This window comes from Capra hircus, chromosome 11 (genome assembly GCF_001704415.2).
Source record: "Capra hircus breed San Clemente chromosome 11, ASM170441v1, whole genome shotgun sequence".
NCBI lineage: Eukaryota > Metazoa > Chordata > Mammalia > Artiodactyla > Bovidae > Capra > Capra hircus.
The window spans coordinates 15,630,790-15,651,375 of NC_030818.1; the positions used below are offsets into that span (position 1 = coordinate 15,630,790).

A 20,586-nucleotide genomic window follows, 5' to 3' on the forward strand; every position below is an offset into this window, starting at 1 on the left:
GGTTCCATTTCAGAAAGGACTATCTATCTTTGTCTCTTCATAGAAGCCAGCATGTCCAATACTTTGAATATCTTTTTCACCACAGAAGTGCTCACCCCAGATAGGATGAACAAAAATCTTAAGTTTGTGTGGGATAGGTATTGGCTTTAATAAAGCTTCTGTTGGTCTTTCACACTTGGATCCTGGATGGGAATTCAGGGTGTGCATTTATGGATTTTGTGAGGAGAGAAGGGGCTCAAGTTAGATGAGGCATTGGGAGCGTGGCAAGGAAGAGAGGTCTTTCTTCACGGCTCTGAACCTTCATGTGTTGTAGCCCAGTTAAGTCCACTCTTTGACTTGCTGCACTTCTCCTTGGTTAGGCAGGTATGGTAGGACCTCACCTAAGATAGACAGTGCTGGCCAGCTGATTCCTGGACGGTTGGCCAGGTGTTTGCAATTCCTCCTCCTCTTCATAAGCGGGAGAAAATGGGCTGTGGTCCAGATTCTGCCTCAAGAGTTTCTTGGTGGTGGATTAGACAGGACAGAAGGTTTATTGACTTTTTCTAACCACAAGAATGTTGCAGCAGCGGTAGCAATCTGGCACCCTGATTGCGTTTAGGAGTAATGCATCTACCATATCTTATACTAATGTTTATGGAGATGTTGGCTCATGAGCAGAATCCCTGTGATTATTGACCTAAGATTTGAGGACTAATTCTACAACTGATTTTTGAAGTGTTTCAAAATGGAAAGGCATAATCACTACCACCACCACCCTACAATAATGTTGGTGATTGTGTAATCTGTGATTTGTTCAACATAGTGATGTTAATTGCTCGTTGAATCTTGCTGGCTTGTGATTTGATGTTTTTTTGTTTTTTTGTAAGCTTGTTAGAATATCTTTCTGAAAACACTCACAGGGCTTCATTAAAGATCAGTGTTCACCAAGAATGTAGCACCCTTTCTTAGGTCTCTTATTGAAACAGGGGCATTTATTTATTTATTTTTAACATTGATATCAGAAAGCATTTCAAACATTGTTTATTATGTTCAGGATAACTGTAATGAAAATGTTCCTTTTCTGAGGCATGGGAAGTGCTCCAAAATTGTGAGTAGGCATGAGACAATGTATCAGGAAGTGGTGCCTCCTATAACTTTAACAGTTAGTGAGTTGGAAAGAACTCCATCCCATCTACTGCCTGATTTCCTGCAATTGAGGAATGACATACAGGTTTCCCCTGTCAGTCATGTGTAAAATGCTCCAAAGTGGTAGTTGACTATAATTCTGCACTTGATTTAGTTTGATTCTTAATCCTTTTGGAGACTGAACTTTTGTTGCTTTTTAAAAATTGAACTATTATGTAGTAGACTGTCTTGAGTTGTACTAATGTCCTTCTTTTTTTTTTTTTTTTTGGTTTTAGTGGCAACTGTACCTCCTGAGAAGGTAATTTATTCATTGTTTGCAAGTCTTCTTTTGTTACCTTCATAGTGATTCTCTTCTAGATTATGTGTGATTTTTTAAGACTTAAATATAGTAACATGTCTATTATACATCATTTCGCTTAAGGAAATACATTGAATAACAGCCATTCATTCAGTAAACGTTTATTAAGTGCCTGCTATATGACTGGCACTATGCTGAATATTAGGGAAATAGTAGAGACCAAATCAGATGAATCTGCTTGTTCTCATGGAACTTAAATCTGGGGAGATGAAAATGATGGGCCTGATGGGAATCAGGGACTTAAGTGAAATTCAGAGAGTTGGTTTAGGGCCTGGAACATCGATGGAAAGAAAGGTTCTGACATGTTTATGTAATTGTGTTATTCTCAGAGTTCATTTATATACTGAATGATGTACTTCTCACTTCAACTAAAATTTGATATGCATGTTTGACTTAAACTGGAGTATGAGCAGAACTTATCCTTGAAATTGATAATCAAGTACTGGGATATTGCTTCCTTAAAATTTTAGAGAAATTTTAATCTTTCATTTTGGGGGGCCATGAAATGGGACACCGAATGTGAGATTTGTTAGTAGAAAATGTTGGCATTTGCTGAAGCTCTGTCCTGTTTATATAATATTGTTCCTTGTCTGAAGATTTATTGGTAACATGAAAATTAGGTAATTATTGTATGTTTACACATTTGTGTAGTGTTCATTCTCTCATAAGAATGCAGTATTAGGCTTTAGATGGGGACATAGACCTCTGTAAAATATTATAAATAGTTTTAAAAATCTTTGGTTTATAAGTATGGGGATAGAATAAAACAAACATTAAAAGTGCTGACAGAATCCAGAAAAGAAGGAATGATTTTAGAGTGATAGCATCCAGTAAGGAAAAATGTTTTTATACTGACCCCCAAAAGAAGTACAAGAGATTTGCATATTTTACATGGGTAATTTGCTGCTCTTGGAGAGCATCTCTAAAGATCAGTGACGTACGGTAGTTTGCAATTTTGTTGATTTTGAATTTAGTTCTGGTTTATAAGTGAGAGGAATCCTTTAGCACATGAGTGGTCCAGCCAGCTCCCTGACAACCTCATCTTATCTGATTTTCTTCCCCTCTGTTTATGGTTGAGCTTGTGAAACTTTCATAAAGACTCTGAAAGAGGGCCTGAAATTTTTCTTGTGGATGTTCAGAGAGGAGGCAGTGGGGAAAATGCAGCCGTGGACTTCGTGGTCTTGACTTTCTGTGGAGATCTCATGTTCTTAAAGATCAGTGAAGAAAAAGCAGGGTGATCCACTGATGAGAAATTATGTGCACAAAGGTGCAGTGGAGGGTGGGGACAGCACGAGGTCATTGAGGGGAGCAGGAAAGACTCAGAGAACTTGGGAGATGCTTTGGAAGGCTTGGAATACCAAACTGCAGTTATAATCAGTGGGGAAATACTGGCCTCCTCTGCTGGACCCACTTGTCAAGTGGAGAAGTGGCATGGACCACGAAGAAAGAAGTCCACTGCCCCATGCTCCTGGGTAATGCGGGAGGGAGGGCACAAGTCTGGGATCCTGTCTGTAAGCTGCAGGAGTTGATTGACACCTGGTTATGGTCCACTCCTTGGTAGCACTGACCTTGGGCTGCAGGGGATGGGGTGTAGTTGAGCCTGATTGGGATCACCTTTCAATGGGTAGTAGGAAAACTAGTCTATATTCTTAAGAAGAAGGGGAAATGTGAGGGGGAAAGTAGTAAGTGCTCTGTGTTTCTAGAAGATGCAACACACTAGGATTAACTGAGGTGGGGAAGAGGAAGCTTGAGAGGCCGATTAGACGACTACAGTGAACTGAGAATGAGAGTGAGTGCAGATGAAGGTAGTAGGGGGCTGTGGATGTGGAAAAAGATGAACCAATATAAGGAATAGTGGAAATAGTCAGGGCTTGGAATGAGGAATGAAAAGTGACTTTAAACCTGGAGAGATCAATGACTGTGGCATTCACAGAGATGAAGAAGTTGGAATCAGAGCCTGAATATTTTCAGGAAGGGATGGGTTTGAGGGATTTGTAGAATATCTAAATGGAGTTACCCTGTAAGCACTCATGCTTTCAAAATTGGGTCTTTGAGATACTCAGGCAGGATATCTATTTTATTAAGAGCAGAAAAGGTGATAAGTAAAGAAAGCTAGGAGAGAAGGTTTTTCTTTAACATCTTACAGAAAAATTTGAACGAACTTTTTGGCCAACCCAATAAAAGTTAGAACTGGACATGGAACAACAGACTGGTTCCAAATAGGAAAAGGAGTACATCAAAGCTGTATATTGTCACCCTGCTAATTTAATTTATATGCAGATTACATCATGAGAAACACTGGGTTGGAAGAAGCACAAGCTGGAATCAAGATTGTCAGGAGAACTATCAATAACCTCAGATATGCAGATGACCCCATGCTTATGGTAGAAAGTGAAGAAGAACTAAAGAGCCTCTTGATAAAAGTGAAAGAGGAGAGTGAAAAAGTTGGCTTAAAGCTCAGCATTCAGAAAGCAAAGATCATGGCATGTGGTCCCATCACTTCATGGCAGATAGATGGGGAAACAGTGGCAGACTAATTTTGGGGCTCCAAAATCACTGCAGATGGTGACTGCAGCCATGAAATTAAAAGACGCTTATTCCTTGGAAGGAAAGTTATGACCAACCTAGACAGCATATTCAAAAGCAGAGACATTACTTTGCCAACAGAGGTCCATCTAGTCAAGGCTTTGGTTTTTCCAGTGGTCATGTATGGATGTGAGAGTTGGACTATAAAGCAAGCTGAGCGCTGAAGAATTGATACTTTTGAACTATGGTGTTGGAGAAGACTCTTGAGAGTCCCTTGGACTGCAAGGAGATCCAACCAGTCCATCCTAAAGAACTGAGTGTTCATTGGAAGGACTGATGTTGAAGCTGAAACTCCAATACTTTGGCCACCTGATGCGAAGAGCTGACTCATTGGAAAAGACCCTGATGCTGGGAAAGATTGAAGGCAGGAGGAGAAGGGGACGACAGAGGATGAGATGGTTAGATGGAATCACCGACTCATTGGACAGGAGTTTGTGTAGACTCTGGAATTTGGTGATAGACAGGGAGTCCTGGCATGCTGCAGTCCATGGGGTCACAAAGAGTCAGACATGACTGAGCAACTGAACTGAACTGAATTAAAGGGAGAGGCCAGGGGAGTGAGTTTTCTGGAAGATGACAGTGATTAAAGTGAGGGAAGGAGTGTGTAGGATAACCTGATGAATGCTTTTATAGGAGTGGTAGCGTGAGTGCTCTGGCCCCAAACCACTGTGGGCAAGGTCATAGACCTTTACCTAGCCTGATATTCAGTCTGCAGGAATCCTGACAGGAGCTGTAACTGGAAACTGAGTCCTAGGTGCAAGTCTGTGGTTCAGGAGATAAGAGTGGGTAAAAGGATATATGGGGAAATCCCTGCTAAGCTGCTAAGTCACTTCAGTCGTGCCCGACTCTTAGTGACCCCATGGACTGCAGCCTACCAGGCTCCTCCATCCATGGGATTTTCCAGACAAGAGTGCTGGAGTGGGGTGCCATTGCCTTCTCCAGGGAAATCCCTGGTCTCCTCCAAATCCCTATTTTTCTGTTGCTGTTCAACTACCAGCATTCTGAGAGGTGGAGATGGAAAGTAATTGGCAGACTTACCATACTTTAGTGTCTCGTGTGTTCTTTCTTATGACACACCTGTATCCATTTTTAATCTGCAGGATGTGGCGGTTCATTTTATTTGGGCAGAAGCCACATGTGAATGCGGTGACGGCTTATTTTAGTTCTTCTCTGGGATTAGTTTTGCCTTGTTCCAGACCAAACATGGGCCTCTGAGCCAAGGCATTTGTTTAAAATGTCTAAGAAACCTTTTGCTTTGAGCCTCTGGGAAATGGGTTGAGGGTGTGAGCGTGGATCAGCACTGCTAGGAAAACTCAAGGGCTCAGTATAGTAGCGCAGCAATAGTATGTTTAAAAAAATTTTTTTACACAGTTGCACAAGTTGTGTAATATCCTATGATATTTGTTGCCTTTCTAAGAGAAGAACTAATGAAATAAAAATAGTAATATGTAGAAACTAAAAATTCCTACTCTCAGTTCTCTTTTTCCCCCCCTTTTAATACAACCATCCAGGAAATACCTTCATTGGATCAAGAGAAAACCAAACTTGAGCCTGGTCAACCCCAGCTCTCTCCAGGCATTTCAACCATTCATCTGCATCCACAGTTTCCAGGTAGCTCAGTTGATTTGTGCTGTTTGTAAGAGTACTCTGAATAAGAGAGTAAGATGAAGATTATTGTGTGTCTCTGGTTTTAAAGTTTTAGTCATGAGAATTCCTAAGTGAGTGAAATATGAAATACACTTGTGTGTATTAATATCCTCATATAATGTTAGTGTAAGTATGGTACAGTCGATCCTTCTTTATCCGTGGTTTTACTTTCTGCGGTCAGCTACAGCCCAAAAATATTAAATGGAAAATTCCAGAAGTAAACAATTCATACATTTTAAATTGTGCATTGTTCTGAGTAGCATGATGAAATCTCGCGCCGTCCTGTTCCATCCTGCCCAGGACGTGAATCATCCTTTTGTCCAGTATCCATGTTCTATATGCTTCCTGCCCATTAGTGTAGGAAAAACACAGTATATTTAGGATTTGATACTCTCTGCAGTTTCAGACATCCACTGGGGGTCTTAGAACATATGCTCCATGGATAAAGGGAGACTGCTGTATTATAAGTGTTATAATGATAAATTTCTTTCACTATTTTCTGTGGTCAGGAGTAGTATATATTATTAGAACATTATTGAGGGTTCATCATTTGATGAAGGGTCATTTTTATTGACTTCCAAATTGCTCTCAGATATTGTCACTAAATGTGGAAAGCAGGGCTATAGGTTAATATTATGACCTTTAGGGAACTATAGTTGTTCTTAATATCCAAGAATTAACCATGGTATGTTGTTAGACTAAATTTTGCTTACATTTTGAAATGGGATCTCAATGCATATAACAGCCTTTGATTTTCATTTTTATTCTCTCCCTCCTCATATAGTAGTGATTGAAAAAACATCACCTCCTATGCCTGTGGAAGTAGCTCCTGAAGCTTCAACATCAAGCGCCAGCCAAGTCATTGCACCTACTCAAGTAACAGGTAGGCGCAGGATTGATATTGCAGAGTCTGTGGAGGAGACAGGGATGTGAACATTTTAAATGTAAAGTCAAAATTGTATCACATGTATAAGATCGCTCATGGCAGAGTTAGTCATAAGAGCAAATATTTGGAAATGATCTAAATATTTTTTGAAGGAGGAATATGTTTAAATAAATTATGGCACATATGCAGTGGCATATCACACAGCTGTTAATGTTTTAAAAGTAATGTCATGAGGAGATGCTTATAGGATGATATTAAATACAGAACACAGTGATTTCAATTTTATCTTTTAAATGTTTATAAACACAGAAAAAGAAAGTTGATCGAAGCGTTTAACCATTCTCAGTTAATAGGATCATGGATAAGCTTTCTGCTCAATATATTTTTATATATTTTCAAAATTCTGTTTAATAAACATGTTATTTCAGCCATTAGTGAGAAATTATAAAGATTTATTATAATTTATAACCAACAGCTTAAAAGTTAATATCCTTAATGTATAGTGAGGGCTTATAAATCAGCAATAAGAATACTAATAGAAAAATGAAATTAATATCATCAGATAATTCATAGGTAACATACAAAGAAACATGTATGTAATAGGAAATTTCAACTTTACTAGCACTCAAAGAAATGCAAATTAAAGTGAGAATTCTTTATTCTTATCAATGTAATATTTCATTTTTACTAGAGTGAAGTCAAGGCTCTCACACAATTATGGAAAGGAATGTAAAGTAGTTCAACTTTTCTGGAAAGCACAAACTGGCAATATGTATCAAGAACTTTAAAAATGTTCAGGACTTTTAACTCAGTAATCCTAACATTAAGATAACTAGTATAAGGAAATAATGTCTCCCCAGCACTGTTGTAATGGTTTGTATAAACAGGCGCTTACCACAGCACTGTGTATAATAGAGAAAAAAATAGAAAGACCTAAATATTTAACTATAGGGAAATAGATAATTACATCTACATTGAAACATTATGCTACCACCAATTACTACAGTATTTTTGAAGAATTTGTAAAAATATACCAGAAAATGGTCACAAGATATTGCTAAATACAAGAAAAAGTATGTAAAAATGAAGGATATAGAGTATTAAACCACTTATATAAAAAAAGACATACATTGAGAAAATGCTAGAAGAAAATACACCAGATCAGCAGTGGTTATTTTGGAAGCAGGGTCTGAGGGGTTTGAATGTTGTTTCATAGTGGAATTGTTTGTGTATTCCACATATTCTGATGTGGAAAAATATTTTTGTAATCAGACAAAGTATCACTAAGGTGCATCATAACAGCATAAGTTCATGACATCATTGCAGGATGAGGTTGGCAGTATATACAGGAGAAGCTAATAGAGGACTGTGCAGCCTCTCTCAGAGTTTTGCCTCTTAAGAAATATGACATTGCATCATTTCAAACAGAAACATGCTTGGTTAGATGTATTAATTAGTTGGATCGTGGCGATCATTTCACTGTGTATAGATATTAAAACATTAAGTTGTATGCCATTAAGTACATAACAGTTTTTATATGTTTTAAAAACCAAAGCTTTTTTGACCTATTTTCTCAAAATTGTGGATGCACTTTCTCTTAGACACTTGTTGGATGCAGCAGACAGAAAAGCGTTTTTAAACCACTCCCCTGTCCTGAGCTGAAGTGCAGTTAAGTAGGGCAGAGTCACATCATGCACCCAGCAGTGTGTTCTCACCTGCTTCAGCGATGCCTCAAGGCGCAGCTGCACCCAGAGTCATGGCCTTCCCATATGAATGCAAAGCAACTGCTCTTTGGTTTTACTGTAAACAGTGAGCAGAGTGATATAGAAATGTTAACTATTTCTAAGTAGTGGGTTGACTCACATGAATTTTGTGGCCAAACCCTGTGTTTCTAGTGATAGAGTGAAATGCTAGTGATTTTTGTTTGTTTTTAATGGCTGTAGCTAAAATTGTTTTTCTCTGTTCTGAAGTCACAGCTGTATCTACTTATTTCATTAAACCCATTTATGAAAGACTGGGCTTCTCTGGTGGCTCAGATGGTAAAAAATCCACCTGCAATGAGAGAGACCTGGGTTTGATCCCTGGGTTGGGGAAGATTCCCTGGAGGAGGGCATGGCAACCCACTCCAGTATTCTTGCCTGGAGAAAGCCCATGGACAGAGGAGCCTGGCGGACTGCAGTCCGTGGGGTCGCAGAGTCAGACACGATTGAGCGACAAAGCACAGCACATGAATGGCTACTGTGCAAGGCATACAAACATATAATGCACCATCTTGGTCAGCAAGTCTTCTCATTGTTTACATCTGCGTTAAAAAAGAAAATTGCAGTCTGTCAATGTGCTAGTTCTTTAAAGTACTCTATTTCCATTTTCCAGTGTGAAGGCTCTGTCGTTTTGTGCCTTTTTAACAATGGCTGACTTAACAGACAGTCTTCTTGCAGTTTAGCTTTGTAGAAGTTTGGCTAGATAAACGCAGTTTGATCATTTAAATGCAGCCCTGTGAGGAATAACAAATTGCAGTTACTCAGCTTCAACTGAACTGTGGAACTGATTGAAAAAATGAAAGTAGTTGTGCTATATGAAGTTGTTAGAAGACAGCTTAATTTGAGTTTGGCAGAGATACAGGGCTAACATCTGCTATCACATGTTTGAAGCACAAATATTTCCTTCCAGGAAACAAGTGACATTGAAATTTCGTTTTCACACAGCATTTATAGGTGCTCTGACTTCCTATAGTAGAAGAATCTTTCTGAACCAATCCATGGGGAGAACATTTGAAATAGTTTTTGAATTGAAATAATTTGCAGTTTTGGAGCCATACTATGATCTGTAATCTACCCTAGAACAAGAAGAATGTTTTGTATCAAATTTAATTGAAATAAAAATATAGATGTTCTCATTGATTTTGATGAGAGAGCCAGATATGTAGATTAAAAGAGCAGTCTGATCGAGTCTCTCTGGAACATTAGGCAGAGTTTTTTGTTTTTTGTTTGTTTTTTTCTTGGAACACAAAGGAGGTAGATGGTTGTTAGTTTCTTACATGAATTGAAGAAAGGAATAGAATAATAAGTAGGCGTCTAAAATAACCAAAATCAGCCTCACATTGCTCAGCAATGATATCTTTATGATGGTGAAATTGGAAGTAGCCTTTGTAGATTTCGTCAGACTCACTTTGACTTGCAATAATTATAAAGGGAGCCGCATATTTGGAGGGAATAAGGGTGATATTTTCCACTCTGAGCAGCTGAGTTGGTGGCTTGCAATATTATTGGCACACTGTTTCCAAAGAAATGATACATTTCAGCATATAAATTCTTGATTTAGCATAGTGTCTTAGTAGCTCAAGGATAGGTTGGAAAATCAAACCTTTATTTCTCTGGCGAGTATTTACAAAGTGGAAACATCTGCTTCAATTGTTGTGGGACAATTTATGCTCTTTGTGGGGCAGTTAGGAAGCCAGGGCATTTTTGTAAACCTTTCCATGAGTTGACATTTGATACCTTCCTCTGCCAGCTCTTCCTAAACTTTCTCCATGGCCCTTGCAGACCAGCCAGAAATTATTCTGACTTTCATGACTGCTTTGTGTAAACCTTTGTAATCATCATGGCCCAAACGTTGTAAAAACTATTTTGCTCATCAGATCTTTTCCAGAACTCATCAGTGACCCCTTTATAAAAACCTTTGTCCCTGAAGCATATTACCAGCGTCATGACAGCCTCAATGAACTATGTAGGCTCAAGGAAGATGAACTTTGTTGCATGTAAAATCATCATGCTTTAACATTTCCAGCTCTGTTTATTTATTTATTTTGAGTAATCACATGAGCAGGAAAAAAGCAAAAGGTCAGCGTATTCATTTTCATATCTTGCCAAAAGCTTTCTTTTTCATTTAATTCTTAAAGACACCAGACTCTTAAATCTATCTCTGGCCATCTTTCTGGGACAAATAGACCATTTGGTTTTCCATTGGCTTTTGGTCATGACTCTTTTTTCCAAATTCTAAATGGACTCCTGGGAAAGATACGATGAAGTCCTTGGCCTGATGTAGGTGAAGCTGTTTCAGGGGCCGCGTGTGTAAGGGTGGTCCTGCACCCTAGGGGAAATATGATGGGCATTATGAAGGGGGACGCTTCCAAGAGTCCAGTGGGAACAGTCTCTTGTCTCTGGGAAGCCAAACATGCTTCAGAAGAGAAGACATGATCATTAACCTGAGTGCCCCAGAGACCAATCATTACTGCTTTCTGTGCAAGGCTTTACCGTATTCCCAGAGCCATCAGCACATATGGAGAAATGTATATTTTGACCTGAACTGATCCTTTCTGTGGGAACAGGCTAGCGTGGCTCTGTGTGAGTGACCTCTTAGAAAAATGTAAAGCATAACGTCTTTGCCCCCCAAAATGCAGAGAAAGCCAGAAGCTTTTTTCTAAGCCTGAAGTTTAATTTTTTCAGTTTTAAGACAATACCATCAGGACTGCCTTTCTGTGTAACTTATAATCAAGAATGAAAGTGTCACAGTCAAAGAAGGGAAGTGTAGGAAGAGATGGTGTGAAACACCTGAAAGTTTTAAGAGTATCAATAATTTTTTTTAAACTTTAAAATGGTGTTGATCAATTTTGTTGTTTTTTGTTTGTTAGTTTTTTGAGATGTGGTTGACATATAACATTGCATAAGTTTAAGGTATACAATGTGCTGCTTTGATACATTCGTATATTGCACTATGATTACTACAAAAGAATTCGCTAACACCTCTATCAAGTCACATGCTTTCTTGTGTGTTAAGGAAAGTTAAGATTTAGTGTTGTTGATTATAATCTGGTAAATTTTTTGATGAATGGTAAAGAGGAAGCAGAGGTATTTTGAAGTTGTTAATTTTTCTTTTTGAACTTAGAAGGGTGGGATAGCAAATAGATAAATGGGATCTCTGAGAATAAACTGATACAATTTATCATGTGTATAAAAAATGGGACAAACTATAGAAATCTACAATGTTAGTAAATATCCTCTCACACTGATGTATCTCTTAGTACCCTCTAGTGGTGTCGGAGTAGCATTTTCTTACATACCTTAGCGCCAGTTGGGATCAACGTTTTCAAACTGCAGTTTTATATACATAATCTATGAGGTAATCAGCTAAGAATTCTCAAGCTTTCCTCATAAATATTTCAACCTCATAGCTTCTATTTAAGATACTAAATTGGAAGGAAAGGCCATTATTGTTCATTTCTTAAGACAAAAGATACTGGATGCTCGGGGCTGGTGCACTGAGACAACCCAGAGGGATGGTACAGGGAGGGAGGAGGGAGGGGGGTTCAGGATGGGGAACACGTGCATACCTGTGGCGGATTCATGTTGATGTATGGCAAAACCAATACAATACTGTACAGTAATTAAGCTCCAATTAAAATAAATAAATTTGTATTTTAAAAAAATGAAAAAAAAGACAAAAGAGTTAAAATTCTTAATCATTTCTTCTATCTTAGAGTTGACTTAAGAAATTATCTAAATATTGGCACACTGACATAGGAAAGTATCTCATCTGAATTAAGCATCACATATTTTTGAAGACTTTATTTACATGTGTAAACATTCCATTCTAAAGCTGTGCCTGAAAAAGAACAGATAAATATTTGGTAATCAATAAATTGGTATGTGTGGGAGTGGGGGCAATGAGTACCCATCAAGCATTTCCTGAAAACCCCAGATGTACAATCTTTTAATTAATTCTGACTACTTCTTCCTAGTATATTGTCATCTTCTAATTTTTCTTTTTGCAAATTTGATCAATATGTCTTCTCTGATTTAAGCAAATGGCAGAGAAGAACATAAAATAATTTCAAAGAAAATCAAGAAATCTAAATGCCATTAATTTTAAAAGGAGGCATCTGCTTACATTAAGAATAGATGGTTAAAGAACTGCTTCTCACACTATTCTACTAAAGAATTCTTATAAACAGAGAAGAGAATTCTTACCTGAGGGTCTAGAAGTAGAACCTGGAGAAGATTACGTTTTTTACCTTCAGATTTTTGCAGCACATGGAAATGATAATTTTTTAAGAAAGACTTTTCTGGTTATAGAAGTAATAACACTTGTTCATTGTAGAAATTTTGGAAGATACAGAAAAATATAGACAGTACTAATCTCCATAATTGTAATGCTTAGATTTATTTTCTTCCAATCTGCTTTTCTGTGTAAAAATAATTTAAATCATATCCTATATTATAATTTGTACCTGACTATATTTTCTTAAAAAATAAGCATTTTCCTATCCTGCTAAAGATTATTATATAATCTATATTGTGTATGTCCCATAATTCATTATTTTATATGGTTATAATCAGTCATTTAAGCAGTCATGGTAATTACCTATGTCTTTAGTCTTTTGAATTTTTTTTTCCTGTAACTTGACATTATACTGACTATAAACTATTTTTCTGATAGTGAATTAGCATAAATAGGTTCACTAAAGATATAAATAATTTTAAATGTGCGCTTTTATCATAATCCAAGTGATTTTATGCAAAATACTGCAGCTCTGCAGTCATATGCTTTCTTTTAAAGCCTAACAACTGTTCAAATAACTTGCACCAGTTGTCTTAAAATCACAGCACAGTGAATAACACTTGATGAAAAATGAATGTGGTTTGGGTTTTGGAGAGTAACCTCAACCCCAATTTAGGTCATTTCCATAGTGAATTTTTGTTAAAGCACTGTTTTCCACATTTTTATTCAGAATTCACAGTGGGTTATTGATGACAGTAGCATGCCTGTTTTTCTTTTCATTCAGACCATAGACCCCATTAACAAAGGTGTGTTTTAGCTTGTCACACTTGAGCCCCTGGTCTTCCTCCACTGGGCCATTTGGGCTTATCCATGATGTCATCTGTTTTAAGTGTTGTTTACTGCATGATGGCAGTGAGATAATAGATAGTAGTATTATTTGTGTGCAATTTCTTTGTTGTATATTCTTTTCTCCAAATTATGTATTTATTACTGTGCTGGGTCTTTATTGCTGTGCCTGAGCTCTCTCTAGCTACGTCACGCAGGGGCTGCTCTCTAGTTGAGCTGCTCAGGCCTCTCATTTCCGCAGCTCCTCTTGTTGCAGAGCTCAGGTTCTAGGGACATGAGCTTCAGTAGTTGCAACTCATGGACTCTAGATCTAAGGCTCTGTAGCTGTGGTGTGTGGGTTTAGTTGCCCTGTGGCATATGGAGTCTTCCTGGACCAGGGAATGAACTCGTGTCCCCTGCCTCACAGAGCAGATTCTTAACTACTGGACCACTGGGAAAGACCCTGTTATGTATTCTTAAATAACTTCAATAGGAACAACCGCAGTAATCAGTAATAATGGCTAATTTTTACTGAGCACATATACTGTGCCAGGCATTGAGCTACATACATTATTTCGGTTGTCTCTCTTGAACCTCACACTGACGTTGGTGCTCTGGTCATTCTCATTTATACATAGAGAAAAGTGAGGCTTAGATTGTTTAAGTAATTTGTGCTCTGTTACAGAGCAAAGAAGGGGCAGCAAGGTTGGTACCTGTACTCTCGTCTCAAGCCTGGGCTCTGACCGCCAGCTGTACTGCCCACTCCCTACTATACTATTATACATACTTACAAAGATCGTTGAAATCAACAGACTACCTTGGAGTAATTCATCTCAGAAAGTCACCTTTGAGTTTTCAGGTCATTTTGGTGATAAAGCATGTTGTGATGGCCTTCACCCACTGGCAACTCCCCTCCCCTTGCCTTGACCACAGCCCGTGTCTATGTGTGGAGCAAGGACTTCATAGAAGAAGCCAGTCTTGTGCAGGAATCAGGAGGAAAGGAAGGGAGGAACTGAGCAGAGAAGATCTGGAATAAGAGTCTATATTCTACTAGTATAAATAAAATATGCTCCTGTTGAAATTGGCAAATTAAGAATAAGTTGCATCCAGAAGTTCTGCTTTGATTAGAAGTGGTAAATCTTTCTGGAGAATTAATGAGAAATTTGGGAGGAGGTTGAGTATGTTTTTTGGAACTTGAATTTGGCCTGCTAACAAATAGTAGAAAGTTGCCATCTATTTCTTATCAGAAGGAATCATGTGATTCAGTCCATCATCCAAAATGAACTGGAGAGGATAGAAACTCACTGATGGGCTATCTTGAAAGTTCAGAATTGATGATAACGTCCAGGATGGCCTCTTTCTAAATTTCCACCTACTCCAGTTCATCTTAGAAGTTGTCTCTTTCAGAATTTTTGGTGGCTTTGGCTGTGACTAACTGATCAATTATAATGTAATCAGATGAGTTTACACTTGATTTTAGAGTGTGAAATTTAGTTTTCTGAATGCATAACTGGCAATAAGGTATTCAGGAAAAACAAAGTTATTGTTTGCAAGGTGCAATGAAATCTTTGTTTATATCTGTTTTGTCCCACGTTTTCTTATTTTTAAAGAAATCAATGAATGTTCTGTGAACCCTGACATCTGTGGAGCAGGACACTGCATTAACCTGCCAGTGAGATATACCTGTATATGCTACGATGGCTACAAGTTCAATGAGCAACAGAGGAAATGTGTTGGTAAGAAGACACTTTTGGTTGATGAGATTATTAAATATTGAATGTTTGCACATTAAGAACATAATCACGGGGAAAATACTGTTTAATTAAAAAAAATTTTTCTCCCTAAGCTAAAAGTACTCAAAAAAGAGGCTTGCTTAACTCCTAGAAGGCTCTTACCTCTTGGTTCAATGCTGCCTGCTTTGCCAAGAGTAATACAGTTACATCAAGGTAGAATAATTTCCCAAAGTTTTTCAGGTAAAGAATATAGACAATAATTAAGAGCTCTAGAAATAGCTATCTATAAACATATTTAGCAAAAATTAATATATCCTGCAATAAAAATGTTTATATAAATTTATAAAATTTGATTTTTAAAAGGAATTTCTATTCAGTTCAGTTCAGTCACTCATTCATGTCTGATTCTTTGTGACCCCATGGATTGCAGCATGCCAGGTTTCCCTGTCCATCACCAACTCCTGGAGCTTGCTCAAACTCATGTCAATTGAATTGATGATGCCATCCAACCATCTCATCCTCTGTCATCCCCTTCTCTTCCTGCCTTCAATCTTTCCCAGCATCAGGGTCTTTTCCGATGAGTCAGTTCTTCGCCTCAGGTGGCTGAAGAATTGGAGCGTCAGCCTCAGCATCAGTCTTTCCAGTGATATTCAGGGCTGATTTCCTTTAGGATTGGCTGGCTGGATCTCCTTGCAGTTAAAGGGACTCTCAAGAGTCTTTTTCAACACCACAGTTCAAAAGCATCAATTCTTCAGTGCTCAGTTTTCTTTATGGTCCAACTCTCACATCCATACATGACTGGTGGAAAAACCATAGCTTTGACTCTATATACCTTTGTTGGAATTACTGTACTGAAAACCAGTATATGCTGACGAGAGACTATTAATGGATTTATAATGTAAGGAGCTCATATATGCTTCTTTGGGGAAAAAATGTATCTCACAAAGGGGTGTAAATGTGTTAAGTCATTTTAATGTGTTAACACTAAATTTAATATCTTTTTTAGAAAAAGGAAGTTCAATAAGAGTTATAAGGCAAATATGGAGCCGCAAAGGGATATACCTAATCAAACCCACTTTATCCTGAATTCCATTGAGCAAATATGACTTTTGCTGTTCGGTTCTGCATATATATGTGGAGTGAGGTGTGAGGGGGACATCCATTTGCTCTGTAGTATGACTGTTTCTCGTGAATTTGCATACATGAGATGTATTATGTTTAGAATCGCAAGCGTAAAGTTGAAAAGGGCAGTCAGTCGAGATGATTCAGTCTCGTTTTACCCATGTGCACTGTGAAAGAGAGTGCCTATCATGACATTGCTCGCTGCCTCTGCTGAGCTGGCCTGGGATTTGCACGGTGAATTCCAGCACTTACATGACTCCAGTTATCAGGCAGGTCGTTTTGTGTTGACCTGAAATCTTTCTTTTGAAACACCAATATCATAGCTGTAGCTTGAACTTTCAAAGCAGTACGCCATACGTGTATTCCCTCTTTGCAATAGCAGCCCTTCAGGTATTCAGGGAAACTGAGTGTATTCCTTTTACTGTTTTCCTCACTTATAAGGTGGGACAGAGGAGACAGAATGCTAGTATTTCATGAGAATTTCATGCCACGCTAATCCTTGTGTATGTCTTTTTGTTAACAGATATTGATGAATGCACTCAGGATCTACACCTTTGCTCCCAGGGACGCTGTGAAAACACTGAGGGAAGTTTCTTGTGTATTTGCCCAGCAGGATTCATGGCCAGTGAGGAGGGTACTAACTGCATAGGTAATAGCAGTGTTCTTTCTGATGCATAAGTTCCCTCATGTGGGTTTCTAGCTCCCCTGATTCTATCAGTCCAGGGCCCATTCAGACAACCCAGAATTTATTATTAAACCCGTTACAACACAGTAGTCTGCTAGATTCTGGAAGATTAAAAAATGAAATTTCTTCCCTCAACACTTTTGAATGAAGAATATCAAATGTGTGCAAAGACCAGTGGTGCTAAATATTTCTTTTGGATTCAAGTAAATCCAAGCCACTCAAATTTTGGGAACAAATCAAAGAGATAATAGATAGTAGGAATCAGTTACTTCATTCTTAAATTTGAACTAACCTGGGAGATGGGAGAGGTTTGAAATTAGGTTTTGGGAAATAACACTCGACAATGTTTTCTGCTTTGCTTAGATGTCGATGAGTGTCTGAGGCCAGACGTCTGTGGGGAAGGGCACTGTGTCAATACCATGGGGGCCTTCCGATGTGAATACTGCGATAGCGGGTACCACATGACCCCAGGAGGCCACTGCGAGGGTGAGTCTGCTGAGAGGATGGGGAGACCACAGCCCTTCGGAGTGTGGAGCACACATGTCCATGAAATGCAGGGCTAGCTCCACAACTTGAGGCTTGTAGGCACCTGGCCTGGTACGAGTTTTCCTCCACTGCCAATCCATGCAGGACACCAGCTCGCCCAGGCTCTGGCTACCTCCCAGAATCAAAGCCTCTTTGCCTCCCTTCAGTAACTCTGTCTGGGTCTTTTCCTGTCTTCTTCCTCTCGCTATTACTCATTTCAATATCTGCCTTCCCTGGTAGGTGGAGTGACATCACTTTGTAACAGTGAACTGCAGAGGATGTTAGTACAAACCCAGACTTAATCACAGTGCCTGTCTGCATCATTCACCTGGGGACATGGTCCAGGTGTCTGTGTGAACTTTTTGTTTTCAACCTTTCATCTTGGTCCATTCCTGTGTCTCAGCTTCTTACTTTTGCCTGTGTTCCGGGACTTGCTTGCAGGCTTTCTACAAAAATGTTGTCTGACCAACTACAGGTCAGACTCCAGCTGTGTCAGATAAAATTTCTTTAATGCTGACCCCAGCAATGGATTTGCTCTCATTGCAAAAATGTCTTGAAGAGTTTTGAACATTTCAAAGTTAAGATGATTAACCATTGAATATTTCTGTTTGTGTACGTGTCCCAAGTCACAAGGGTTCTTTTTGAAAGCACCATGGTACACTTTGAATAATTATTTTTGTGAAGAAATACACTGAACCTCTGCTTCAGTCTTCATGGAAACGTGAACAAGACGAAGGAACAGGGGCCTTTGGACATGTTCTGAGGAGCCTGGGTGTGGGGTTGGTGCTGGTTCTGCATGTTCACTGCCTGGCTACCTGACATTTAGCCTGTTTTTGGACATGGCTGGGCCTCCAGAGCTTGGGAGGGATAGGCTGGTTGGGGAAGGCTGCTCTCTGCTATTTCTTGGCTCCAATAAGTTGGGTTTTTTTCACAGTTCTAATGACCAGGCCTGGAGGGAGAGCTCATTAGACATTTTTTTGGCAGCCTGCACCTGCCTTACTTGCTGGCCTTTTGCCTCAGCCCCTGAGTTATCTGGAGAGAAGTGGGGAGCATTTTATGTTACTGCATCAGCTCCCATCAGAACAGAGATATGAACTCTTCCCCTGATGGCTGAGGGCCTTGGGAAAGTGCAGGTGTGAAGTGTCCCACTCTTCTCTTACGGGGGACTGTCTCTCTGCTCTGGAGGCCACTTGAGGACAGGTAGGATGGAGACAATGGCTTTTCAGCTCATGACCCCCACACTCAGTAATTGTCTAGCTTGGGGCCAGTTATGTAGGCCCCTTCAAAACTTAGTTCTTCATCTATGAAATGGGAACCATGCAGTTAACTTTCAGGCTCATGCAGGTAAATGGGTGTTGCAGTATGTCACAGGGTGCCTGTCACCTTGTTCGCTCTCGAGAAGTACTAGTTTCCCTAAACTTCCCCTTTCCCTGACTCCTTTTGTTTTTGCATAGATATTTTCAGAATATCTATGATTGTGGGAGTTTTTTAGATGAAATGGGGCTTGAGTTTATATGACAAGCACTTATATGAAATACAGATCCTCAGGTTCTACACACAGACTCAGGACGGGAAGATAAAATATTTAAGGAATTACTACAGGTTAAGGATGCCCAGTAGAAAGGAGTAGAAAAGAAAGTTGAGGATAAGTAAGTAAATGGAAAGACGGAGACTCTTCAGTAATATTCAGTGCGTGGAAATTATTTAACAGAAATCTCACCAGCATCCCCTGAGTTAATAATTATATAATTCTATTCCCATGAAAAAGCTTGAAATGAAGGAGCCAAATAACGTGGCTGTTTTCTAATTTCACCATGGACCAGAACCAAAGGTCCCTGGGCTTCTGGCTCACTGAAGATTTTCTCAGCTGTCACTGACAAAGTTGCTTTCAAACAGCGCCAGTCTCCAAGGAGTCTACTGTAGCTTACAGACATTATCTCATGCACCCTTAGTTTATTCTCTGAAGGTGTTACCAGGCAGGTAGTCCCTCACTTATAGATGAGGGAACAAGCAAACAGGTGAGAGCAGCAGGAAATCCAGGGATGGTACTGTCTTATGCTGCTCAGCATTATACCTTATTTATCAGACCAGCCTATCTCAATGACCTTTTCTGACTTAGCAGTTGTAGTTCCATTTTTTTTTTTAATCCCATCCAGAGAAGAATGTAATGCTGTTTGGAAAATTAAACTGGCAAGCATCATCTTTTTGTGGAACAAGAAGTCCCAGAACATCTGACCTAACAAAAAAAACCACTGTGTGTCATTGTCTATTGGCAAGGATTTTTTGCTGATAGGAAAAAAAAGTTGCAACACTGACCTGGTGCTTATTCTATTAATAACATCTTTTACTTTAAGCATCTTTTCATACATCCCTAACGATACATAATGGGAAGTGATTTTTGAGAATTTGCCAGAATGATGACATCAAATACCCATGCATGTTCAGTGTATTCATTATATATTTCTTTCACTTTTTTTTCCTGAAAAATCTTGTTTAAATTTTAAGTGTGATTAGAGGTCCTATATACATCTTATATCATGATGCTTAGACACTGAATCCACTCACTTGGAGAATACCTGTTTGAGTTGGGACTGGTACCCAGGTGATAGTGCTCATTTTAAATGGTTGAAAAGTTACGTTTTCATTTCATTAAATGGTTGAAAGGTACCTCTGTCACCTTTCCCCCCATTTTATTGTTTTACCATTCTTTTTTTTTAAATTGGAGATTAATTGCTTTATAATGTTGTGTTTGTTTCTGCTGTACAACAACTCAAATCGATCAGAACTCTGTGTGTGTGTGTGTGTGTGTGTGTGTGTGTGTGTGTGTGTGTGTGTGTCCCCTTCCTCTTGAGCCTCCTTCCCATCTCCCGCCCCCATCCCAACCCTCTATGTTGTCAGTAGGACGCAAGGTTGGGCTCCCTGAGTTATGCGGCAGCTTCCTTCTAGCCATCACTTTTACACATTGTAGTGTATGTATGTCGATGCTGCTTTCTCAGTCTGTTCCATCCTCTCTTTCCCTAGCTGTGTCTACAAGTCTTTTTTCTATATCCACATCTCCAATTGTTTGACCATTCTTTAGAAAGTCTGAAGCTATTGT

General features: G+C 39.0%; 1 protein-coding gene across 7 annotated transcripts in view; it reads left to right on the forward strand.

The window, feature by feature from the left end:
- The window catches only part of LTBP1 (latent transforming growth factor beta binding protein 1), a 456,133-nt gene that overhangs the window by 306,402 nt on the left and 129,145 nt on the right, over positions 1 to 20,586 (forward strand). For 6 of the 7 annotated variants that reach the window (XM_018055104.1, XM_018055102.1, XM_018055105.1 and 3 more), the window contains 6 exons: positions 1,401 to 1,423; positions 5,581 to 5,680; positions 6,501 to 6,599; positions 15,035 to 15,160; positions 16,803 to 16,928; positions 17,328 to 17,450. In XM_018055104.1, the coding sequence (XP_017910593.1) occupies positions 1,401 to 1,423; positions 5,581 to 5,680; positions 6,501 to 6,599; positions 15,035 to 15,160; positions 16,803 to 16,928; positions 17,328 to 17,450 (597 nt within the window). The remainder of the gene's footprint in view (positions 1 to 1,400; positions 1,424 to 5,580; positions 5,681 to 6,500; positions 6,600 to 15,034; positions 15,161 to 16,802; positions 16,929 to 17,327; positions 17,451 to 20,586) is intronic. The other variant, XM_018055103.1, reaches the window with a different exon arrangement.